Source organism: Erigeron canadensis, chromosome 8 (assembly GCF_010389155.1).
Source record: "Erigeron canadensis isolate Cc75 chromosome 8, C_canadensis_v1, whole genome shotgun sequence".
Classification (NCBI taxonomy): Eukaryota; Viridiplantae; Streptophyta; class Magnoliopsida; order Asterales; family Asteraceae; genus Erigeron; species Erigeron canadensis.
In genome coordinates, this window is record NC_057768.1 from 2,277,078 (window position 1) to 2,303,458 (window position 26,381).

General features: G+C 32.4%; 3 protein-coding genes across 6 annotated transcripts; 1 reads left to right on the forward strand and 2 right to left on the reverse strand.

The window, feature by feature from the left end:
• Positions 1–3,429: 3,429 nt before the first annotated feature.
• Positions 3,430–8,222, reverse strand: LOC122579180 (transcription factor BIM1-like). Of its 2 annotated transcripts, none has more exons than XM_043751294.1 (9): positions 8,051–8,222; positions 7,828–7,942; positions 7,625–7,712; positions 7,136–7,205; positions 6,967–7,062; positions 5,199–5,274; positions 4,883–5,111; positions 4,618–4,747; positions 3,430–3,759 (listed from the first exon to the last, which is right to left on the reverse strand). In XM_043751294.1, the coding sequence occupies exons 2-9, from the start codon at positions 7,931–7,933 to the stop codon at positions 3,646–3,648; spliced, it is 909 nt and encodes a 302-aa protein (XP_043607229.1). In that variant the 5' UTR covers positions 7,934–7,942; positions 8,051–8,222; the 3' UTR covers positions 3,430–3,645. The 2 variants fall into 2 exon arrangements, with proteins under 2 accessions (XP_043607229.1, XP_043607228.1); XM_043751293.1 differs by having other exon boundaries at positions 7,625–7,721.
• Positions 8,223–11,460: 3,238 nt separating this feature from the next.
• LOC122580032 (calcium/calmodulin-regulated receptor-like kinase 2) lies at positions 11,461–15,299 on the forward strand. The gene is made up of 7 exons (XM_043752302.1): positions 11,461–11,826; positions 12,406–12,559; positions 13,015–13,141; positions 13,525–13,610; positions 13,695–13,766; positions 13,851–14,054; positions 14,862–15,299. The coding sequence occupies exons 1-7, from the start codon at positions 11,501–11,503 to the stop codon at positions 15,162–15,164; spliced, it is 1,272 nt and encodes a 423-aa protein (XP_043608237.1). The 5' UTR covers positions 11,461–11,500; the 3' UTR covers positions 15,165–15,299.
• Positions 15,300–18,880: 3,581 nt separating this feature from the next.
• Positions 18,881–21,073, reverse strand: LOC122578418 (F-box/kelch-repeat protein At5g15710-like). Of its 3 annotated transcripts, none has more exons than XM_043750375.1 (2): positions 20,837–21,073; positions 18,881–20,409 (listed from the first exon to the last, which is right to left on the reverse strand). In XM_043750375.1, exon 2 carries the CDS (start codon positions 20,395–20,397, stop codon positions 19,078–19,080), a length of 1,320 nt encoding a protein of 439 aa, XP_043606310.1. In that variant the 5' UTR covers positions 20,398–20,409; positions 20,837–21,073; the 3' UTR covers positions 18,881–19,077. The 3 variants fall into 3 exon arrangements, with proteins under 3 accessions (XP_043606310.1, XP_043606309.1, XP_043606308.1); XM_043750374.1 differs by having other exon boundaries at positions 18,881–20,581; XM_043750373.1 differs by lacking the exon at positions 20,837–21,073 and adding an exon at positions 20,509–20,759.
• Between the last annotated feature and the right edge of the window lie 5,308 nt (positions 21,074–26,381).

Consider the following 26,381-nt stretch of genomic DNA (forward strand, 5'->3'; position numbering starts at 1 on the left):
CATTAAGGGCTGTTATTAACGTGCATAAATTAATTGTATTTTTGTCATAAATCTAATGAATGAATTTTTGATATAAAAGATACAAATTTTAGATTGTCAATAAAAAAATCTTTTTTAATTAAAATTCGATTATACATACTAACTGTACAAAATTTTGAAAGTTCAATGGGTATAAATTAAAAATCTAGTTAAACTGTGAATCAACAAAAAAAAAAAGGAGTTGACCCACATGATAATTTTTTTAATCATGTACAAAATTTTAACCATGACATAGTTTGATAGTTATATACTATGCAATATATTATATGAACATTTTTTGTGAGGATTACTCCCTTAAAAATCCATCCCGTGCCTTTAAAGCCTTAAACCTAATACATATCTGATTAGACATAAATTATTATTATTTTTTTTGTTGAACAGAAATATAATAAAAAATCATTTATATTAATAATAAATGGTCATCTAACAAGGAACTAGATGACCAAAGTACAAACAAAACAAGCCTTGGGGGAGCGAAACGAACATGTGTTTTACATGAAGGACTAATAGTCCACGACTCCCGTGTAAAGGACAATGTTTTACATCTCGAGGAAATCCCCAAGAAAGAAATCGATACCCCTGCTCGGAAGATGACATTATTGTTGTCAGATTTTGCTTGAAAAGTAGCCTTGTTTCTATTTAAACTGAGCAACCATCACCAGATGGAGATGATTCCTTGTATCACAAGCTTATACGTCTTCAAGCTTTGGTTAGACATAATTTTAAATCTACGTATTTAAGGCTATATTTTATCATTAACAAAATGTTTTTTTCTTTGTAAACATTAAATGTCGACCATGTCAGATAAAATTTTCTACTTCAAATCATATAAGGTTCTTTGTAAGGAAATTTATAATCTTTCAAAACCACATGTTATAATCTTATAGCTAAGAATATTTTTTAGGGAAAATCTCATATATCCTCTTTCTAAACATTAAAATAACATATTTACCTATTCAAACAACTTAATATCATATTTACCCAATTTAAAGCTTAAAACTTTCAAATTTACCCATTTCATTAATAAAATCATTAAAATTACTAATAACCATAGATTAATTTAATTATCAACAATTATTATACTATTTAAAGGATCAATTTTTTTTTCTTTTTCTCGTGACTCTATAAATTAACCACATTTATTTCATTGCTTTAAAGAAAGGGATTATGGCATCGGAGTGTAACCAACTATGACTCAATGGTTATGTAATATAGTGACCTTTCAAAATGGCTATGTGATGTAATAACTATTTATTTTTGTTCTTTTCATGTATGTTACCGGGTAACATCCAAGTTATAACTGATAAATGCCCTGTCATGCCACGTCACTTGCCAAGTCAACCCTTAATGCCTACGTGGACTTATTTATTTATATCTATATTAATTTTAATATATTAACATATTTATTTATTTATACCTTTACACATTACGGAGGACATTCCATTCCATTACATTATGGGAAAATGATTTATGCATAAACATTTATTTATTATATACAGATCTGATTTTTGCCCAAGATTTGCATATCTTGAAATTGGATTACTTTTATTGACGACGATGATGATGAAATCGTTGGATGAATACTGTCGGAATCTGGTGGTGGTTGCCGGAATCTGCTACAGTTGCTGGAATCTGCTGGTGTTGCCGGAATCTGCTGCTGTTGTTGTTGTGGATGCTGCTGTTGTGTCTAATATTAGTCTTTTTACCCATTTTGAACCATATATGTTGGAATCTTGAAATCGAAAGAAATCCACTATGATTTGTTAACCCCCAAAATAATAATTATAATAGTACAGATTTGGGTATGAGTTTGACCTGAGTGTGTTTGGAAAATGGAATGATTATTGAAATAATTTGTGAGTTTGAACTCTGTGTTGCTATGTAATCGTGTTGCTTGCTTGGCCAGATTAAGAAAGCCATTAAAGATTGCACATGGCCTTGAATATACGTCCCTCTTATATGTGTTTATATATCTATATCTATATATATATATATTTATATATTATGAGTATAATTAAATGTTTTCTGATTTATAATCAAATATATTTACCAAGTCATCATGCCATGTAGATGTTTCCAAAAATAAAACTAATGTTGTAACCGGCTACCTGTATAACAGGTCAACCACTACATAAAAAGAACAAAAATGAAAGGTTGTTACATCATATAGCCATTTTGAAAGGTCACTACATTACATAACCATTGAGTCATAGTTGGTTACTCTCCGGTACCATAATCCCTTAAAGAAATTATACAAAGCAGTTTGTTAAAAATCAGGACCTATGTTCTACTTTATGTAGAATCACATTTTACATAGTTGGTATAGAATTTTGGCTAATATATCCACCATGTTTTTTTATATACTCAGATAATAATAATAAAAAATATATGAGTAGTTTAGTAGAAGACAACATAAAAGCGTTACATGTACTAGATTTAAAATGATTTTAAAGTCTTAAAAATCAATAACCCAATTTGAGTTTGAGACCAATGTATTCGTTGATATGCAAAGGTATGTATAACAGAATGCAATTTCTTTCGTAATCTTTAAGTTTAATGCTGAAAAACTTAAATAATTATTTTACCTTTCTAATTATTAGGGGTAAAATGAGAATTTAGTTTTCAATTGAGTTTTTAATTTACGAAATGGGTAAATTTGTGAATTTTAAGGTTTGGTTTGGGTAAATATGATATTAAGTTGCTTAAGTGAGTAAATATGTTATTTTGAAGTTTAGGAGGTGGATATATGAGATGGTCCCTATTTTTTAAGGATTGATAATATATCAGTCCCTTGTTTGCATTATGCCATTATATAAGCTTTATTTATGGTTGACTAGAGAAAAACAAATCTTTCAAAATCAACAAATTTAATTATCTCAGGTCAGCCACTTGAAAAAGAACTTGTTACTTAAGCTAATAGCTCCAATAAAGCTTATATACTTCTAAGTTATAATTTGAAATTTTTTTAAGCCACTACACTATGATAAAAGAACTACACAAAAGCACAAATATAATACGGAGTACAATCATTTTCCTGTCATGGACGAAGGACGATGCATCTTCACAAACTTTGTAATTTAATTTCAATTTCTTGTTGTAGACGTTTATTTTTGTCATGAAACAAAGGGGTAACACGTTAGCGACGGACTATCAAGCATGTTAATATAAAAATGTGTAAATACTCCTAAACTATTTTTTTTTTTTTGGTTTGTTGGTTGATGAACACAATCGGAAAACAAATCAAAGATCAGGAAGATTGTGCTCCTAAACTATGTGCGCTTTGAGTATGAAGTTCACGTGATATTTTCACAACCAGCAAGTATTTCATCTCATCCCCTTCTGTTCTTTTCCAACTAAAATGAACCAGAGTAACAAGTAACTACTCAAGTAGATTGAATGGCAACAATTTCATTCATAAATAGATACAAAACAACAGCTTTTCCAATTTGCAACCAGAGCCTACGACTATAAATAAAGTAAATACATAGCTCCTTTCAAAAAAGATTTAAGCTATTTTCTAAAAGAAACCTGGACATGTACAGTGAAACAGCCTTCCATATTTCGTAAAGGAATTACTTAATAATAATCATTAGCAGGAAGAAGTAATTACTCGTTTGTTTCCGTCCTCGGCCTCTTGTGCGCTTGATTGCAGATGCCACCTCCTCTCCTAACCCCACAATGTGTCGTTGCTTGATTACCAAGAGATAGAATACCATGATCCTGAAGACCCATTAGTCATTAACCTTGTTAGCAAAAAAGCTGCAATATACTTTTTTTCTTTACAAGGATGAGACAAACATCAAAATGTAAACAGTGATCACATTAATATAGTGAATCAAGATACTTAAAGGTCTTGAATCATAGAGAGCATAGCAAAGATGTAAAAGCTGATAGCTGTCATTACTAAAATATAGTTTGCGGGTTTGCTCTACCCCACCATCAATTTTCTTCAGTGTGATCTAAAAGCTTGTAAAACTACTACTTACAGTCACGTTTCTAGCGCATTCATTAAGGTCAAAACATATATCTATTTAATTTTGCTTATGCAACATGTTTCGTAGAAAAGAACAATCTGCTAACAAAGTAGCAGCCTGACTACGTTCAAATAACTTGAATTATAAGAGAAAGATTGCTTTTCCATGTTTAACGCAAAGCATGCATAAGTGACTGAAAAGAATATTTTTGTCGAGCTCTAATTACAAACAAATATACCATATAACCATAACCTAATCCGTTGATATTGCATATGATTTCTCCTCCATTATATCAGCATCAATAATAAGCAGTAGCAAGTGAGGTTCTAAGCCAATATGAACTAGCATAATTCCTAAGTAATTGGAAAGAATATATTTGCCAATCACTTGAAAACACACAAATATAGCATAACCTAATCCATCGATATTGCATATTATTACAATTCCATTATATCAACAGTAATAATAAGCAATAGCAAGTGAGGTTCTAAGCCAATATGAACTAGCCTAATTCCTAATATCAGTAATAAAGGATCAAAGCACATGATGCTAGGTAAGACTATAGATATAATTGCAAACGAAAGAAACAAAGCATGGCATTAACCTTGACCCCTGACGATGTCGAAGCTGTATAGCTACTTGTCCCTTTTCTGATATCTAATTGCACAGCAATACTGGCTTGTGACAAGTCAACTCCAGAAGAACCCAATGTCAGGGTCAGATTATTCAACAGCCTGGGGAATACCAAGTAAACTATAACTTTTGATGGCCAATGAACAAAAGATTTGATGTGATAGTTTGAAAGTGTTTCCTGTAGATTCTAACTAAAACATTTACAAAACATAATTGAAGTTTAAGCAGAGGCTCACCCTTTGGAATAGGTATCTGATATGCTAGGTTCCTCCAGCTCTCCTGAAGTGCAGTGGTAAATAGTATCCTCACTCGAAGGAGGTGCAGCATTCATTAATTGAGGTCGTAAATGTGATGCCAAGGGATCAAAATTAGGAAAGGAGCCTTGAGGCGTGTTAGAAGGCTCGGCTTGAAATCTATTTGGATGTAGTGGCATATCCACAGAAACTGCTCGGGTGGCACCATGTCCTGTTGTTAAGGATGTTGAGCCACTCAAGTCAGGTTCTACCAAGTTCTGTGAATTTGTAAACAGGGATGGTGTGAAAAGAATATTACCCTCTTCAATAGAACCACTTTGTAGAGGTTGTGGTTGATCTGCAAATTTATCTGTTCCACAATTTCCTCTCTGTAACTATTAAAAAAAAAAAGAAACATAAAAAAACAGGTCAATATCTAGTCCGCTAGCCATAATGATTACACACAAGAGTAGCAATTCGTTACTTTTAAATTAAGAATTATATACATAGAAGATCCTTGAGTTAATAACTCAAAATTATATACTTATATGCAATCAATAACATTGAAATGAAGCAATAATTTAATCCACTAATTAGCATATACACAACGTATCTCAATGGAAAGTAATCCCCACTCATTAGCATCTTGTACAGCAGCAGTAGTTTTTCATTAGTAATCACCTTTTACAAACCTAACTATGATCAATTGTCATATAAGTTCATTTGGTTATGCCCAACCTCTAGGATTTCTAACACCAGTTTTTGTTCGAAATAAATCTTGTATATGCTAGTATGATATTACCGATGTTTTCTCAAAAATATTTATCACATTACCCTTAGTGTGTAAGCTAAAGTGTTATGACTCAAGTCAAAACTGACAGACTAATTTTTAAATCTGTCATCGATCTATCAATGCAATACAGGAAAGGTTTAATTAGTAACAACCATGGAGCTCATGTAAAGCTCAAGCATCAAACAGATTCCAGTGGTTCTGCGGACTCAGGCAAGTTTTCCCGTTGTTTCTCACAGTAAAATAGCAGCAGCATGGGCAATAAACCATTTTTTTGTTATAATATACATTCGTGAATTTATGTTAAAAATATGACACGCATCATACACAGCAAGCATCATCCTCCAACTTAGATGACTTGTAACCACGACCTTCCACATTTAGAGGATAACTTGGTTGAATTGTGACCACCACTATTATTTGTGAGCAAACATTCTCACACCAGCTTCCACATTTAAAGGATAAACTGAATAAAACCAACCCAACACAATTTTATGCCATGAACTAAATCAAGAAAAAAAGCCTATTCTAGTCTCAGTAACTGACTGAATGCTATAACAAAAGCTGGATTATGACTACAATATATAGAGGTCAGCTAGCAAAGATCATCCTCATATAATGGTCAATATACTTCTTAAACTTTGTCAGCATCTTCTTTTGAACTAAAATCTATTCTATTCCTACTCCTGACTTCACGAATGCCTAGAATGCAACCTAGGACTTCCGACCCCCCACCCCCCCGGGGCAACAATCCACTCACACAATTGTGAGGAGCGACACTCGAACCCAGGTGGATTTCCCCATAGTCAAAGACCTTTCCAATGAGCCACCAACCTCATTGGCGTTAGCAGGCGATCTCTATATATCAGGTTGTAGGTATGTAAGCTCAAACAATGATCCTAAGTGTTCACAGGGGATCTCTAAATAACACCTTTCGTTATATGTTTCTTATTCTTTACTTTCTCTTTTTCATCCTGGACATGCAGAACTAAGATACACTTTAAACCCTTCATAAACACTGCAATGATAAATGCATACCAAACATATTAAAAACCTCTCAAGTCCCAGAAGTTAAAACTTGGAATTGTGAAAACTGAAAAGATGGTCACCACTAATTACCAATAAGAGAAAATGTGAAAAACAAAGAACCTCACCAACAAGACCTAAATTTGTAGAAAGAGTCGCAGAAGTTAATTCTAAAATCATCCGTCAAGATGCAATTTTTACTGAAACTAAAAAACAAGAATGAATGCCACAATGAGAAACAAAATGCAGATGTGATAATGATGGATCATACCCATGGCATCAAGTTTGAACGTTCTGGAGTCCAACCTTGGTATGTTCCTTCATACACCTGCAACTTTTCTTGCAAAAACTGGATATACTGTATAACCTATGACCAAAAACATCCCAAAGTCATATAAAGTTACCAAAACCCAAGTTGTCTACAACGCAAGCATACAAACCTCCAACAAGAATGAAGCCCTGTCCTTTTTCTGATCATTTTCAGGAATTAGGTCCCTCAGAATCTGAAATCTGCACAATTTCAACCCTATCAGCTTCACACTTAACTAATAATAAAATTTATTCTAAAATAACTTGAATAGAAGATACATGCATAAAGTTGCATTTAGATAATTTTTTTGTTCCAAATAGCTAATGCAGATCTATGATTGCTTAATTTACTGATGACTCAGATAAACCCGGTCCATAAAACGAACAACAATGGAAAAAAAAAAAAAAAAAAAAAACTCCAAACAAGAATCCCCTAATTACTCCAATTCACAAATCCTATCCTAAACGGCTAAACTCAATTACAGAAAAATCCATATGCATACATTTTAACAGACGCCATTAGCCCCGACTTCACAAAAAAACAAGAACAAATACATGTAACAAAACTAAACAATCACTAAACATAAGATACAATTAAAATAACAATACAGAATGCATGCCTCTCATTAATTTTGCTTCTTCGGCGCTGCTCGGTCTCGGAATGTTTAGAACGATAAGAATCCATTTTCTGATCACTTCCACTCCCACCTACATTCACTTATAGAAACATGTTCAGTTTCAATTTTTAAATTATGCATGCATAAACCTATACATACACATATACATATATAAGCATATATATACAGAAATTGTATGTATATACCTTTATGTGAGGAAGCATAAGTAGCTCTTGAAATATAATCTTCATCATCCTCTTCATCTTCTTCTTCCTGATGATGATTATTATGATTCTTAACTGTTCTAACCATCTGCTTTAACTGTTTGTAATTATATATATAGAGAGAGAGAGACAAAAATTATATATATAATTTAATTTAATGTTTAGAAATTTATAGAGAGAGACTCAGAAAGAAAGTTTTACTTACTGGTTGAGGATTGATAGATGGAGGTGAAGCTGCCGGAGTGAAGATGAGGACGACGGCGGTGGAAGACGGTACGACGGAGTGTGGTGGTGTGGATAATTTGAGTTTGGCCGGAGAAATGAGAAGGCGGAGGACAAGTGTACGGATGGATTAAATAAGCCCTAGCTGCTGCTTCTTTAATATTTTTATTTTAATTTTGTTATTACTCCATTATATTTAATGTTTATAATAGGAAATAACTAAAGTTGTGTGTATTGTATGTAAACAACTTTGAAATAATATTTATTGTATGTAAGAATTTCGTTTTAACCAATTAAAATTTGACAAGTGACACCTGTATATGGTTGCCACGTATGTTTTTTTTACATAAAATAAGCATTTTTTCAAGTTACTTACATACAATACACATAACTTTAGTTTTTTCCTACTATAGACATTCGGTCAAATATATTACATTTCAGGAAACTAATCCCTATATTTTTGGGGGTGGACTGGTGGTAAAATTTTCATGGTGGACCGGTGATGTTTACATTGGCCGGTTATTTTATATTGGTAACTTGTTCACTTCCGGACAATGTTTTAAATAACGGTATATACCGACTAGTCTATCGGTATTACCGGTATTTTAAGCCCGATAAATTTTTATATTTTCGTTATTTCATACATGTAGGTATTTCCGATAATTTATTTTATTTTTTATGAACTTTTTTTAAAATTATTTTATGATATATTAATGTCATTTTTGGTCGAATAATTCCTAAAATGACAATTAGTTTGGCTATGTTAATTCTTCATTGCATATTGAGGTATATTGATCCTTGATATTGATACTAAAATATTGGTACAAGTAACATGGTTAGATAAAATGGTAAACACTTTGATCTCTAAAGACAGAGGTCATGGATCAATCGCATTTAGGTAGAAATGGAAGTAGTCTCTTTACTTAAGTAGATTTACAGTCTGCCTGACATCTTAATCTTCTTTTTACACCGTTGAGATATTAGGCCTTAAAAGCCACAAAAGACGACACTGGGAAGTTTCTTTTACTCAGATATTGGTAATATTCTTGTTGTGAAGTTGTTAATGGTGATGGTTATGATTCATAAAGGTAAGTGGAAGAAATTGAGTTTAAAGGACGAAAATACCTACATGAGGGACATAACTAACCCATACTAATGGACGCTAGTGGTAGTTAGGGGTGTTCACGGACCGTTGATCTGATTTTAACTAAATCTCAAATCAAACCGGCATTCTCCATTTTAACATATATTAAGCCAAATCAGACCAAGTATGTTGTTAAACCGAACCAGACCAGGCCATGTGAGTCGGTTCAGTTTGGTCGGTTTGACGTTTTAAATTCTTATTTCTTTTTTTTTAATTACTTTCATATAATCTTGTGTATATTTGTGACAAGGAGTCATAACGAACACTTAAAATTAAAGCATTTATGACATTATTAGAACACAATACATGTTTGAGTCTACGATCAAAAGACATTAATCATATAATATTTTTCATATAGATCCCACATAATTGAATTTACAATCAGAAGTTCAATTTCTCCAAATACATACAATTTCTCCAAATACATACAAGGTCGAAACAAAATATTTACATAAATTATATTATATCCATTGTAGTACCGTCACATTATCGTAAAATACATGTCGATATATTTTTCCCTTTTACTAATGGCTAGATATCATCAAAAAGTATATCATATATACTTTTTGGTCCGGTTCGATTAATGACGGGTTTTTTCTTTGTTTAAATCGTAACCGAACCAATGAACCCGCTTCTTTAAACCATAAACTGTTAGACCAAACTTTATCATCTCAATCCGACTAAACCAGTCCATATACCCCGATTTGGTCCAATTTTGATGATTTGCACGTTCATATGAACACCCCACCTAAGGAGTTTTGGTGCGCAACTACAAGAAAGAACGTTGATTAGAAGAAACACAGATATTAAATATGATAATATGGCAAAACCATAGGGGCATTTATGCAACCAAGTGAAAAAAAAAAAAAAAAAAAGGTGGGAAAGGGAATTCATTGTTTGAAATTTGTCAGAAGCAAGAAAAGAAATAAAATACGAACACACACACAAACACACTCGATGTTGACAAGAAAGACAAAATACAAAATTTAACACATAAATTTGCACGGCTAATCCGGCAGCAATATTTGAGTGAATATCAACATATAACAACATTAGCGCATATATATATATTATATATATCTTCATTTCCTGGTACCTTTGACTACTTCTTCCTTCATCATATATTCAATTCCCAAAATTTACAGGTTCATTTCCCACTTTATTACCTTTTTTTTAAAAAAAATTTAAATCTATATTGTTTTCATGATCAATGTGTTTTTGTTTATGTTTGTGTATTGATGTACGATACTACATAAGTTACTTACAAAATATAAATTATACCAATATTTATTCATTCATTAGTGGAATATAATATAAAATATAAAGAGAAAATAACCTGAGTACCCAAATTTTAAAACAATTATACCAATTTAGCCAACTTTTTTTGGATTTTCACAAAATACCCAACAAAATCGCAATAAAAAGTAAAAATCGCAATAAGATTTTGAAAATCGCTATGAGATTTGTAAAATTGCAATGAGATTTTGGAAAATCGCTATAAAATTTTTTTTTAAAATCTCTATGAGATTTTGACTTGTTTCTGATTTTGACTTTTTTTTAACTTTGACTTGTTATTGAGATTTTGATTTTTACATTGTGTTTTTTGAATTTTAAAAAAAGTTAAAATCTCATAAAGATTTTGAAGATCTCTATGCGATTTTCAAAATCTCTATGAAATTTAAATTTCTCATTGCGATTTTACAACATCTCTATGAGATTCTCAAAATCTTTATGCGATTTTACAAAATCTCTATGCGATTTTACAAAATCTCTATGCGATTTTGTAAAATGTCATTGCGATTTTGTAAAATCTCATAGCGATTTTCTAAATCTCATTGCGATTTTCACTTTTTATTGCAATTTTGTTGGGTATTTTGTGAAAATCTGAAAAAAGTTGGCTGAATTGGTATATTTTCATATAAAATTGGGTACTCATGTTATTTTCTCAAATATAAAATGTAGTTACTTGATAAAAAAAAAAAAGAAGACTCCCTCCATGTGTTTGATGAAATGCCCCAGAGGCTCTGTTACAATCATATGTGTATATATAGCATTATTATGGCGAATAATTGATAACGCTTCTAATCAAAAACAACGTTGAGACAAAATCAACGTTTTAGACATTTGACGTTTATTCATGTAGTTTACATTAACTACACCATAGCAGTTTTTGAGTTTTTCGCGGATGAATTTGGTATGTGCTAATATACATTTCTTTTTTTCATGATATAGAACCTGAGGAAGTTCCTTGCAAAATGTTGGTATTGATAATGCAGAGAGATCAAAAACATGGTTCACAAAGTTGATTTAGTAATCTTTGCAGTCGCCGTGGGTCTGGCTGTTGGTATCGTCATAGCAACACTTGTATTCCTTATCATACGGTGGTACAAAAGACTCTCTTGTCTTCGACGGTCTTCACATAACAGCCCTCCAGGGGCACTACCTATACACAAAAGTGATGTAGACAGACGTGATATCTTGAGTGATACCTTCAAAAACTCTGTTACAATTAAACTGACAACTTATCCGACCAAATGTTCACCGCTTGCGACACTGTATAAAAATGATAAAATGCAACTGCCGTCTTCGCCTGGGCTACTGAAATACTCTTACAAGTATGTGTTTTTCATAGTTTTGTTTATGTATTATGTTTATGTTTTAACTATTTCTAGTAGATAGAAGTGTCATGGTAAATGTGGGAGTAGAGGTGGAAACTTCAACCCATTTACTTATGAATGAGTTAATTTAGTTTTTTTTTGTTTCTCTCTAACGAGTCAACCCGTGAAAAGTTAAGCTAAAATGAAACCAATCGAAAGGGTACATGTAATGCATTAAACCTCCTAAATAATTTTAGTCGTCGACTTAGTTTAATTGAAGCATTATAGTTTCCATCAAGTGGCATGAAAGGGTAAATCAGTTGAAGCTACAAAAAGTTGAGACACATTATCATGGAATTCATGCTAATCAATCCAATGCTAAGTTTAAGGGTATGTTTATTAACACTGATTTATTGTCTCTTCACGATATGCGAATCATTTGGGAAGCTTATCTGAAAACTTTAAAGCTTTAGAGGATAATGTAGATTAATCAGCAGAAGAAACTCACATCCTTTGTTTTGCGATCTTATCATAACTGTATTATGTAAAGTAAAGCTGCCTTAAAGATATGGTTCCTACAACCCTTACACTTTTCAGGGACGTCCAGAAGGCCACAAAAAACTTTACGACTATATTGGGAAAAGGATCTTTCGGTCCTGTATATAAAGCTGTGATGCCAGCTGGTGAGATTATTGCAGTGAAAACTCTCGCTTCCAATTCCAAGCAAGGGGAGAAGGAATTTCAAACTGAGGTAAGGTCCAACACTCCAGCCTATTATTTGTATAATCCCAGATTCCCAGTAATTAGAGGCAGTAAGCTGGACGACTCGGGTGGGTTAGGTAATGCCAACAGGGGTACAAGTTGAACAGGTCATATTTAGTACACGTGGAAACTGACTGACTTGGGTTGGGTTGACAGGTGAACAATTTTTGGTGAATTTATTACAACTCATGCATTAATCATGATTAGATAACAATACTTATTAGTTATTGCATTATTAGTTGTAAACTTTAGATACATAGATTAAGAGTTTGTATGCACTACAATAAATAGAGTTTGTTGACTTTCCACCCATTTGACCTGTTTGAGTTAAGATGTAATCAAAACAACCCAGTCTTAAGTAAATGGGTCGAAATTGCCACTTTTACCAGAGGCAACTCTTTTATCATCCTGACCAGTATTCATTGCTCTAATGTCTTCTTGCAGGTGTCTCTTCTAGGAAGGTTGCATCATAGGAATTTAGTGAATTTAGTTGGGTATAGTGTAGATAAAAGGCAACGCATGTTAATATATGAATACATGAGGAACGGAAGCTTGGCAAGCTTTCTACATAGTAAGTTGATTACTCTGTTTCTTGATGTTTGTGTTTTTCTTCTTTGTTGAGCTAGTAGCATGAGAGGGTTTAACATTGTCAATGGAGTTTATCAATAAACAAGATCTATATTTTTTATAAGTTAAATGAAAATTAGGGGGTGTGGCCGTGTGGGATGTGTGTTGTGAAAGTCTTAACTGTAGCCTTTAATAATTAGGTTTATTGCAGCTATTAGTAAACTTGTTGTTTGAACTTTGAACCAGATATTTGGAAGTAGGTTAACCAAACACTATATAGTTCTTATTAAAATTTTACTTTCAGAAGGCACATCAAATTTCATTTAGTAGATTAATCACCCCCTTTTCAAGCTAACGATTATCATTTTATGTTAAAACCATGCTTAGATGAAGAGAAGCCCACCTTGAATTGGGAAGAAAGGCTTCAAATTGCTCTTGACATATCACATGGGTTAGAGTATCTTCATGATGGGGTACACAATTATCTTTCTCCATTTTTCGTCTGTTATCATATTTTGATAATATGTGAAGTTTATGCTAGTTAATTCTTCAAGCAGGCAGTGCCGCCTGTCATACATAGAGATTTAAAGTCTGCTAATATCTTGCTAGACCACTTAATGAGAGCAAAGGCAAGATCCTGTTTCAAGGATTGTTTTTTGAGTTTTATAATCCGGATGCATGAATGAGTTTTTCACTACAATTATAATATATAGGTTGCTGATTTTGGCCTGTCAAAAGAGGAGGTTTATGATGATCGACATTCGTGCGTTAAAGGCACATATGGCTATATAGATCCTGTGTATATATTGACAAACAAATTCACCAAAAAGAGCGACATCTACAGTTTTGGAGTTATCCTATTTGAACTCATTACAGCCATTCATCCACAACAAAATCTCATTGAGTATGTTAATCTAGTAAGTTTATCCTCCACTCCCTAGCTGCCCCGTCTTTTGAAATATGCCTTATTTTGATTTTGTAAATCCTGGTTAGTTGTTCTCACATAGGTTTGTTAACAAAGATGTACTAAAATTTTAAACTTTAGCGTTATTAAATTAGTACATTATACGAAATATATAAAAGCCTGGGCACAACCTACTCAACGCTAATGGATCCAGAATTTACAACATCATATATTGATATGTATTATTATAACAAAAAAGTTAAACCAATACAATACAGTAACAAATATCTATTCTTTGTGTTAGCTGCAAAACACTACAATTTTTCGTTTTTGAGTATGTAAAATGCATGTGTTGTCTTGTTTATATCTACCCATGCTACTTAACTGACTGTCGCAAAACCATTACTCCTATCATGATCAAATAAGTGAAATAGCTTAGAATCCAATAATTACATGTATCTCCATAAGAAAGGCGTTTGCGAGATATTGATAAAATCATTTCATATCGAATAATATATGTAATCTTAATATCTTATTATTGATCAAACATAGCCAAATACCAAGTATTTAGGACCAAGGGAGTTGATATACTGCAGTGCACATCGTTAGAATGATACCTGTCTTTTGAGCAGTCCTTTCCTAAGTATATTCATACAATGTTATACTCCTATTTTAATGCATCTGATCTTCATGATTAAAACTGAACTGCGATAGATTTATTTCACTTTGAAACTGATGGTTCCAAGTTACTATGATCTTGGAGTGAAAGTTGTTGATTTTCTTTATTTTTGGGTTTGGATTTGGTAAAAAAAAAAAAAAGGCAGCCATGAGTTCAGACGGTGCAGATGAAATCCTTGACAAGAAACTGGCAGGAGAATGTGATCTCAAAGAAGTTAGGATTCTAGCTAGAATAGCTCACAGATGCTTGCATAAAACACCCAGAAAACGACCAGCAATTGCAGAGGTTTCACAGGCTATAACAAAGTTAAAGCGTCGGCATTTGACCAGGGCTGAGAGTCAAAGCGCCATGTCTTTTGGAGGTGAAGAGTTCTCAGGAGTCGTGGGTTGCATAGAGGTGCAGCAAAATCATTTACTAAGAATGGCCAGCATCCATGAAAGCTGAAAAGTAACAAAATGAAGCAAGAATATCATCTTGTTTCTTTTTGGCATATTTGCTGATGCATTTGACATGTTGTTGGGAGTATACATTGTATACACATTAGTTGCAGAATAATCTACATAGTATCATTTGGTTACAGCAGTGCATACGTGAATACATATTTTAACATATAGCCATATGACCAATGACTTCACCATTGACCCAGAGTCAAGCTGTCCCTAGGTTGAACCCATATTAGAACTAGTAAGTTAATACTAGGAGTTTAGTTGTGTAAAGTATTAAATCATTGCACAAAACGACATACATGATATTTATGCAACTCAAGAGAACAACCAGCAACCCAAGACGACATCTTATTATCCACATTATATAGGAGATTTCCCTTAATTCCAAGATGAAAAAGTTATATTCACTTATCTTGTCCAAAAAATCAAACTTTGGTATAAGTTAACTTTCTATATGTGCACAAATACATGTTCATACAGATTACAGGCTACCTTGTACACTTTAAGTACTTGCATACTTTCCATTTTGATATATTTTATGCAGGAATTTAGATTTTCAAACGTTTTTGCTCTTTCTTAGATTTGCGGCTGTTCAAAAGATGATTTGTTTTTGGGTTCTATGAGACTTGATAGGTTTGGTTTCTCCAGCAGTTGTGGTGCTTGGAACTTTTTAGTTTGGTTGTCTACACATCATTATGGTTCCAAGTTCTATATAAATTTCAGATACATTTCTCCCCGTGTTAATCAACTCTGTGGATGCATTTTTGTTGTTAGTATAGTTAGAAAGGATTGATGTCTTACGCATATTATCTGAGAGTTTGATTATTAGTACTGTTGTTTAAAAGGCTTTTTGCAACTTTTTAGACTCAGATGATTAGTTTTATTGGGGTATAAAAGGCTTTCACTTTTCCTATCCTCCCATTTTCTTTCCTTTTTTTTTTTGAAAAAACTTAAATTAATATTTTCTCCATTATTTATTTTTCTTTTTCCTTTCCTCTTTCCATTCCAAAAGCAACTCGAAAATGCAATGTTGGTCTTTTAAGCTATTTCGATTATATAACTATTTTACTGAATGTTAAGAAATAACTATGTGTTAGCATTATGTGTGTCTTGTAGTTTAATATTTCATGTATAATCCTTGGTGTTATATCTCAATGATGATGTCCTATCCAATCTTATGATAAATGATGTTAAGCCGGTTCTTAGAAACATATTTCTATGGTAATTGGACTATAATAATTTGTTTGAGCTTGAGGCCTTAAGCTCAAGAAATTAATGAATCTGGCTTCTCACAAGGGCTCGTAGTGAATCTTGATCCCGCCTTTTCTTAGCTTCGGTAGTGAATCACCTACTAAAAAAAGGGGCAGGCCCGCACGCCTTGTAGTTAACCAAAAATTAATTATCTCGTATATTGATTCACATCCATAGATAAATGTTGGAAACAATAAAAAATTAGTCTTTCATATGGGGGTTGTACCTAGCTATCTTGGCTTGAGGATCGGGTTCCTCAATTTCTCTGCACAAAGTTTTCACTTTGTGAAAGTATTAATTCTGGTATTAAGTACTTGTGTTTATTCATGGGCAGAAGTTCATTCTCTAAAAACTGTAGCTTCGTATACGGATTTGTTAAATCACGTATGTGTTTGGGCATTTCGTGTTGTACCGTTGTCTTTGACACAAACATAGTCTTGCCTGCTTTGATCTTCCATTTTCACAGAGCATCTTCCTCTAGCAGTCTGGCGGTTGTGTTGTAATTTTGATAGTTGAGTTTAGTTACTAAATGATCAGGAACACGTAACCTGATTCTGGTAGCAACAATATACATACATAGCAACAATAAACAAAACAATTACATATTCTAGCTAGGATGTCCATAAACTTGGAGAGCTAGCTTTTCTTGATTATATGTAAATGAATAACGGTGGGTGAAGTATAGGCTACTTGGTATAATTAATAGAGTAAAATGTGCCGAACGTTCACTCGTTCGACAAGAATCGAAGGAGATAAACTAGCAACTAAAGTTTTACTGTTTCCTACTGACGTTACAATTTACTTTGAATTATTAAAATTATAAAACATAAAATAAATCTAAATGGCACTAATTAAATGAGCTCATATTTGATATTTGCATATAAATCATTGATCGATACATAAAATTATCAACCATACACAAGTTTTAACCAACTGCTACAACAAAGAAATGAAGTTTTAGTTAAATCGTTGGAGTAAACTATGCTTTAGATTATATCTAAACTCGTTATGCCAACATTATTTGCGATATCTCAACCACCACCAAAGTGGCCTAGTCGTTACGTGTTCTATTTCCTCATAACATTATGGGGTAGTCAGAGAAATAGTCAAAAAGACTCACCATCTTAGATAACCTGAATATAAAAAATCTCTTCTGTTTACTCGTTTTATTTGTTGCGGTACCTAGAATAAGACTAGTACACACTTTTAATAACTCTTTAGAAGCGAAAAATGACCATATATCGATATACCGATAGAAAGTAGACAAACAAAAATACATTCCACCTTATTAGCCAACACCTCTTGAAAAGAAATTGAACAATGAGACATTCCTAGATATAAAGTATATACACAACCAAACCTGAGTTTAGCATATTTAGTATCTGTAGATTGACTAAAAGCTTATGGTTTCGGTGTTAAACATAAACATTAAGATTCAAATTGTGGCAGGAGGTAAAGATGAGATAGTAAAAAAGTACGAGCAAATAATTATTGTTAACGAAGTTGCATAGTCTCAAGTGACTGATCTAGTCGTAATGTTTATACAACTGCAACCTTCTTTTAAAATCTTTCTTACGTGTGAAAATGTAACTTTTTTGACAATATCTTTTCAATGTATCTGATACAGTAACAAAAACAATGTAAGCTAGATCTCTTATCAATTTATGTCTCGCTTGCCAACACACTTACCCACTCAGTCACTCCCATGTTTGGCTGATGTTGAGCTTGAGCATATACAAGATATGACCAACATTGGTGTCCCGACATTTGGGTCAAGGCCAGTATACTTCATGTTCTTTAATTTGATCATTCAACATCAGAAATGTAATGTGGAGATGGAAACACAGGACCAAGCTCGCATCCTCCTTATCTTATGATTAGTTAAAAACTTAAAATTGAATGAATTGATAAAAGAGTGGAATAGACAACGTAACGAAAAGTTTGGGGTTGGTAGTTAATGACTAGAATTAAGTCCATGGAATGCGTTTCAGTTGATCGTGTTTCAATATTCTCAGTCATTACACATGTATCATGAATAGTACTAGATTTAAACTTGCGTCCACAAACATCATTTGAAGTTTATAACTTTCATATTTATGACCAAAGCAGATCTTACCTACAACTGCACATCTCGGGTTTCTAGTTCAGTTCTAGCCCAGTCTGGAGTAAACTCAGTCCAACCTTCACTACAACAAACTTGGCCCTTGCAAAATGTCACCTAGCTTGAAGCTAACAACTTAGTTTTGCAAAGTAATTTGAGAAGTTCATACCTACCTCAATTAGGGTGACTTCAAAGCTTCAAACAACCTTAAAACTCATTCTTAGTTCTTATGTTTCAAGATTAGTCCCCACCTGTTCACCGTTAAGGGAAGCCTCCAACATATGGGACACGAAGTTTTCGATATACAAAACATTAAAACAGCCAGCATGCTTAAAAAGGTATAACTTAAATGTATAACCAAATTGCGTAAAGTATAAATAAGTTTTAAAAAATGAAATAAAAAGTTTCTGATACACTGGCACACACCCAATTCTAAACACAACCCTGGACTATCGGCTTCTTCACCAATGACTATAAGTCAACCTGTCACTGATTTGAACCCACATAAAGTTTTAGAAGCCGGTTTCTTCAGGTTAACATCAAAGTTAAGGCTGGTGTTTCAGTAGATTGAAGCGTCGAATCTTGGCTCATAAAAACATACCTGACTATTGTACAGCTGAAGAGCACAACCTGCAATCCAAGACCACGTCTTTTTATCCACATCATAAAGTAGACCTTTCCCTTGATTCCAAGATGTAAAAAGAATCAGATTATTTTGTCCGAAACACTCAAATCTTTCTGCAGATAACCGCAAGAGAGACCTAAAGTATTTAGGTGGCATTCTAGTAACTTCAGCCCACATCACTTTCACATGATCTAACTCCCATATTCTCATACTTTGAAGAGTACTGTAAAGCCCAACTCTTCCAACCAAAAATAAACGCTTCTTGTTGCCTGCAATCAAATACCCGTCTAATAAAGATCTTGGGAACTTTGCAGGTATGTGTTCCCAATACCCTGTGTCAAGCCGATACATCATTAACCCAAGAGGCGAAAGCGTTTCAAGATACAATCTAGAATCACAAAATGCCATCTTTGATGAGCCAAGATTAACAGCTGGCATCTTTTGGTGCACAGACCATATATTAAGTTTGGAGTCGTACACTTCAGTGGGCAGTAATTTGTCACCATAAAGATCGTTTGCAGCTATAATCTTGAAAGACCGTTGCTTTCTATCAACAACCAGGGTTAACTGTCGTTGCTGATTATAATGCATAGGTGGCAGAATTCTGCATGCCTGAGTGAGAGGATTACAGATTAGTGTTCTGAAAGTTAACCCATCAAGACCTGAAAAGCAAACAAGCCCGCCTGAAGATCCAACCAACCAAATAGCCCATTGAGGTAGGAATGTGAACGGAATTCTGTACCATTGCTTTAATGGCAAGCTAAAAACCGAACATTGAGGTACTTTAGATTCTGAATTCTTCCAAAATGTAAGAAGGCAAGGTCCATGGGAAGGAACTTGTGAATGAAACTTGAGAAAGCCATTATCCAATAAAATTGAGTTCCACCTTTTACAAACAGAACGCAGACGAAAGATCATAAAAGGTGGGACTCGAGCTAATATTTCATTCAATAAATCTTCAGGTAACATAGCCCATATATCATCTTCCATTTGAACATCAGGGTGGGGAGGCTTGGAAAATTTAGCAACAATTTCCTCATCTAAGCCCCTCGGTTTTGTCTTAACCACCTTCTGTTTCGACGGGCTAACGTTCCTCGACCCAACCCCTCGACCAATCGGGCTCGTGTTCCTTGACCCACCTCCGCCAAAATAACTCACTTGTCTCACCCCATCCCCACCCATACTAACCAATTGGGACATTAAATCTCTTGACCCACAATCCGAAGACTCGCCAATTCCAATACCAACAACCATTTTTCAAGAACCCTAAATTTCAAAACAAGAGCTTCTTAATTACCAAGTGTATGAACCTAATCAAGACTTAAACTTTCTTTAGCCCCTAATCAAAAAGATTAAATTGCTCACCATTTTGCAAACATAAAGAGAGAGGGATCCTAATTAGTATTCCAGTGGCCGCCCATTTTTCAAGAACCCTAATCTAAAAATCAATGCTTTTAAACCAAAAAAGTCAGAAACTTTTTAATACCCAAATGAAAAGATTCAATCTTCTTCATATAAAGTTACAAAGATCCAAACAATTATCAAAATTCAATTATGTGTTCAAAAAATCCAACAAAAAAAACCTAAAATTTTCAAGAGTCAAATTTGGGCATCTTCTAAAGAATCAATATTGTATAGATCATCAAATATAAAGCATAGATTCTAAATCTTTAAGTCAAATTTGAGATATTACCTTGATGGTGTAATGGGTCACTTTTTTCTTGAAAGATTCATCAAGAAAATAAATAAACAATGAAATATATATATATATTTATAATGAACAAAAAATCAAGGTTTTATGGGTGAATAAAAGACAGATGGATTTTGGATAGAAACAAAAAAAAAGATTGTTTTTTGGGAGGGATTGTAATCATTTGGTGTTGGGTGCTTCTTCTTCTTCTTCCTCTTTTGATTCCTTTTTGGGATAGTTGTTGGGAGCCTCTAAATTAATTCAATATTTTATTATTTTATTCTATTTTAATATTACAAATACACAAAAAGTGATTAATATTTTCCTAATATTTAATAATATTAATATTACGGAGTATGTCTTATTATGTCCCACTTATATATGATTTAAATTCAAAACTTGCCGCTATGATTTATTATGTTTTATTTATATGTAGACATTAAAAAGGCAATGTCCTCTGTCTAATGATGTGAAAAAAATTTCGAATGTACATATTTAAGAGTACTATACCATAAAATATAAAACTCGAATATTTTCAAAAGTCATTTATGAAAAAGAAAAATCAAGTATCATTTATCAGTTTTGGTTAATAATGTAGTTTACATCACTACTTTCTTATCTACCAATAAACTAAAACAGGATTGTCGTCTTTATTTAACGACACATGATAGTCTTGGAGCGACAAGTGTCCATTTAGTCAAATAAATTAAATTAGAATTTTAATAATTCAATGTTTCTTTATTATTATCTAATTATAATTGTGGCCGACATCTAAACATATATATTAAATTTGGTATCTATACTAGATTTTAGACCCGTATAAATATACGGGTTTATATAAAAGTTCTACATGGTAAATAAAACTTAAATAACTTCATGACATAAGTATAGATAGATACATGAATGAATGTAAAATATCTAAAAAATAATATATGAGAGTAATATATCAAGATGTACCTAACCCTAAAAAGTTTTTAAATTTCTTTTTCTATATTAAATTCTATATACATAAAGCTATAATTTTCGGCTATATTGCAACTTAACTAAACAGAGTTAAAGAAAGAAAACTTTTATATAATTATAATTCAACTGTTAACAATTTTTTATCAAGTTAAAGGTACAACAAACAAAAACAGTTAAAAAACTTCTATATAATTATAATTTAACAGTTCACTAATTTTTTTAAAGTTAAAAATACAACAAACAAAAACAATTAAAAAAGTTGTTCCTATTGCATAGAATTGAAGAAAGAAAACTTTTATATAACTATAATTCAACTGTTAACGATTTTTTATCAAGATAAAGGTACAACAAACAAAAACAGTTAAAAAACTTTTATATAATTATAATTTAACAGTTCCCTAATTTTTTTAAAGTTAAATATACAACAAATAAAAACAGTTAAAAAAGTTGTTCCTATTGCATGTCATGAATGTCAAAACTCATTAAAGTCAACTTCCTACGAACGTACCTATAAAATTGACTAATATTCATATATCGATGATACCTTTGTTTTAACAGAAAAGTTAAAGCATGTTTCTAAAAGCCCTCTTACGATATATAAACAACAAATTAAAATTTACTACGTATAAGAAACCGAAATAAATTTTAGCGTGCATTATTGACCGAATGAACATTGATTATCGTTTAAAATTCTGAACTTCAAACATGTAAAAGGTAACAAATAATAATAAGGAAAAATAAAACAAACGAATAACCAAATTATTAACGTACTGCTAGCTAGAAGAAGTATAATTTGACATTGAAAATTCGCGTTGAAGGACCGACGCTCCAAGCCTCTAAGTGAAAGGTTTATATAGTTTTTTAGTTTAATTTGATTGGTAATTTAATATAATAATTACTCGTAATATTTTTTGGATATTAGCATGAGTGGATATATAATAATATTTTTATATTTAATTAGTTATCTATAATTAAAATTTAAATTGTAAAAATAATGATGACATAAGCATGATTTAATTTGAAAAAATTGAGAGATCTGATTGGTTAAAAGCTATTAGGTCAGTTTTCTTTTAGTATATATAAAGATATATTGATACAAGCTACGGAAATACATAATTAAAACCTTTGAGATTGTTATCATATCTTTCCGTATCACCGAAATTTGCGATGAGATTTTTGGTTTTGGAAGTTCTCTTTTCCTTGTTTACTCTTTATTATTATATTTAATTTAATGTTTGTGAATCTATTTGATGCATGGAGTTTTGTTTTGGGTAAAATACATAAAAACGTAACCTATTTACATAAAATTCTAAAAAAAGAAACCTATTTAGTTTTCGTATATTTAAAGTATTCAGTTTTCATAAATTTTCTAATAAAGGGAACATCACCCTTCTTTTTGAACCCCCTGAAATTCTGAAGAACCCCTTCATGTTCCTCTCTTGCTGGAAAATGCAACAAGCACGTCGGAAAAACTTTGACCTCCGATTACTCCCTCGTTCTTACGAATCAGGACCTGAAATCGGTTGCAACATGTTCAGAAATGAATTCCGAACAAAACCTGACCAAAAGTAAGTTCGATCTCCTTCTCCAGAAAACTAGACAACTCGCCGGAAAATTTCAAATCACGATTACTCTTTCGTCTTTTCGAATCAGAACATGATACCTATTGCAATCTACTCAAAATTCAATCTCGAACAAATCCTAACTAAATTTACAGTCCAAAAACGTTGCCGAAAATTTCGACAGCTCGCCGGAAAAACGAAAAACACACTAATACTCGATTTCGAGGTCCGAAAATAAAAATTATGTTTTTTTTTATCACAAAACCACAACAAATTCAGATTCAATTTATCGATTTATGCACTTAATCACTCGAAAACAGAGGTGATAAAGTGGAATAAGGTGGAGATAGTGATGTAGTGGTGCCTGCCGGCAATTTTCCGGTGATTCCTTGGCGGCGCCCAGTGGTGGTGTGGCACTTAACAGAGGCCTAGTGTCAAAAACTAACGATGTTCCCTTTATTAGGGAATTTTTGAAAACTGTATCCTTTAAATAGACGAAAACTAAATAGGTTACCTTTTTTAGGAATTTTAGGTAAATAGGTTAGAGCATTCACAGTGAGTGTCATTCATTCTCAAATGACTAGTCCCTGTCAGCTCTACATTTGCCCAAGGACTAACCAAGGACTAATCCCCCAAAACACCTACAATGCCAGAACTAGTCTAGGACCCCCACTATTTATTTAAATTTACCTTTTACACTTAATATTCTACCATCTATTTAATTATACACTTTTAACCCTCTAACTTATACAACTTCAATTTTTTAATAAAAATACACTTAAAAGTTTCATTAATAAATAACATACAATACAATAAAATAAAACATTACTACATAATACGAACATGTGATCAATAAAAACATAAACACACTTAACACTAACACTTTACCAATAAACACGCTTAATACTAACACAATACACAAGACTAACAATCGGAGTAGTCCGAGTCCACATTATTGTCGCTGTCATTGCGATGAATGTACCGATAGCGTTCAGGAGACCCGACATGGTCGCTAGGTTGCGGAGATGCGTACTCCTCTCCAGGGTCGGTCAGATAATCATCAAGACGACCATCACTGATAGCGCCTTGCTAGTATAATGCGTGGTCTATAGTAGAGTTTAACGTGTTAGTAGCTGCGGTAAGCTAGAAAATAGCTTGTGTTTGTCAGTCGATGTGCTGCCGAAGATAAGTAATGTACTCAACTTCAAAGGCGTTGCGAGCATGTTCTGCAGCTTCAAATCGTTCAATTACGGCTGCGAGTGTTGCTTTGTTGGCAGTCAAGTTGTCAATGACATTGTTAACTGCAGATCTGTTTGCATCATTTTGAAGCATGTGATCCTACATCCCCATTTTTGCAGCGTGAACGGTCATGTTTGGTATGTTATTTACCATGTTTCTTTTGTGAATGTGTATTATTTGTGTAGAATAATGTGTTTTTTAATAGATAAATTGTTTGTATGATAATGGTTTGTGTAGAAGAGTGTGTGTTATATATATATGATAAATAGGGACCAAAAGTATAAAATTTGTATAAATATCAAATATGGCCGTTTTAGGGACCATTAGTGTAAAATTATTTAAACTTTGAAAACAAGCCGTTAGTTATAAAAGAAAAAAAAAGTGCGAAACACTCGTTTCTGGGGGAACGAACGCGCGAGAACGAGACTAGGGACGAGTCACGCCTAACTGTGTGCGCTTGTCCATCAACCGAGAATGAGCCACGAACGAATGGGGATGGATCCATTGTGAATACTCTTACCTTTTTATGTATTTTTCCCTTTTGTTTTTAATATTTTCAGAATCTATTTTATATATTAAGATTACAAAGTTATATGTTTTATGATTGTATAAAGTTCAATGAGATTGTGTTTTTTTATTGCTTTTATTGTTTATTTTATTATCGCTTGATATTGTTAAAAACTATGAATTAACCCAATCTACCAATAAATTAAAAACAGGATTGAGATGTTGTTAAAACGACACGTGACGTCATCTTTGATCGACACGTGTCCTTTTAATTTATTTATTTTATTAAGTTAGCCTTTTCAATTACATATAATTTCAATTTCCTTATTAGACTTAGAATTAAACTTTAACTTTTAACTTATTAATATAAAAGACATTATAACCTTAATTGTTTTTCTTTAATAAATTGTCTCCTTTTATTTTTCCATTATTCAACTCCTATTACTTATATAACTTATAGTAAGTTATTAACATGAAGACTTAAAAAATTTAAGTTTACGATCCGCTATTTGCCGTCATCCATTATGCTTACGAGTTCCGATTTTGATGTGATTTTAAAAATTTATGGTAAATTCAAAACTCTAAGTAAACATATATTATATTTATCATTACTGTTTATTATAATTTAGTTTTGATCATTGATCTACTTTAACTATAATTTATTTCATACTCACGAATCATGTATGAGGCAATTGAATTTCTTTATGATACTATCTATATAGCTACCTGATTGTTGTCGTTGAGCCGATCAAAAATAAAACTATTTACCTATAACTAGTACGGGCAAGTAGAGTATCGTATCCACAGGGAATTAAGGAAAAGTGTTAAACAATTTTACAAAGTTAATTAAACTAGACATGAACTCAAAATCGATTGATTGATTGGTTTGATTAAAAACTAAACTTGATAATAAACTTAACAAAATAACTCAATTAAACAAAGGGATCATTCTCATGCTTCAAATTATGTTTTCAAAAGTATAACCTAACTTATGTTCGTTGGAAATCACATAGACATGATTCGTTATAAGCTTGGATTGAATGAACGTTAATAACTAAATTAATCGGTTGTGATGATTTACGATAATGAAAACCGGGGAATTGACACATCTAGATTTTCTATTCATTAACAAAATTACAAGTTCATAAGAGATTCTTCCAATAATAATTGATTAACAAGAATTTGAAATCAAAAGCGGTAGATGGAATTCATTCAAGTCATAAACTAGTAATCATTTAAACAATCCAAATAACATTAGATGTTAAAAGACTAATGAG

Bases quoted from the DNA above. Each gene is read 5' to 3' on its own strand.
- LOC122579180 (XM_043751293.1), bottom strand. From the start codon at position 7,933: ATGGTTAGAACAGTTAAGAATCATAATAATCATCATCAGGAAGAAGAA. The intron at 7,063-7,135 runs GTTTGTATGCTT...TTTTGGTCATAG, and splicing joins GGGCTTCATTCTTGTTGGAG to GTTATACAGTATATCCAGTT. The intron at 3,760-4,617 runs GTTAATGCCATG...ATGGGTCTTCAG, and splicing joins CGACATCGTCAGGGGTCAAG to GATCATGGTATTCTATCTCT.
- LOC122580032 (XM_043752302.1), top strand. From the start codon at position 11,501: ATGGTTCACAAAGTTGATTTAGTAATCTTTGCAGTCGCCGTGGGTCTG. The intron at 12,560-13,014 runs GTAAGGTCCAAC...GTCTTCTTGCAG, and splicing joins AGAAGGAATTTCAAACTGAG to GTGTCTCTTCTAGGAAGGTT. The intron at 13,767-13,850 runs GCAAGATCCTGT...TATAATATATAG, and splicing joins ACCACTTAATGAGAGCAAAG to GTTGCTGATTTTGGCCTGTC.
- LOC122578418 (XM_043750375.1), bottom strand. From the start codon at position 20,397: ATGGTTGTTGGTATTGGAATTGGCGAGTCTTCGGATTGTGGGTCAAGA.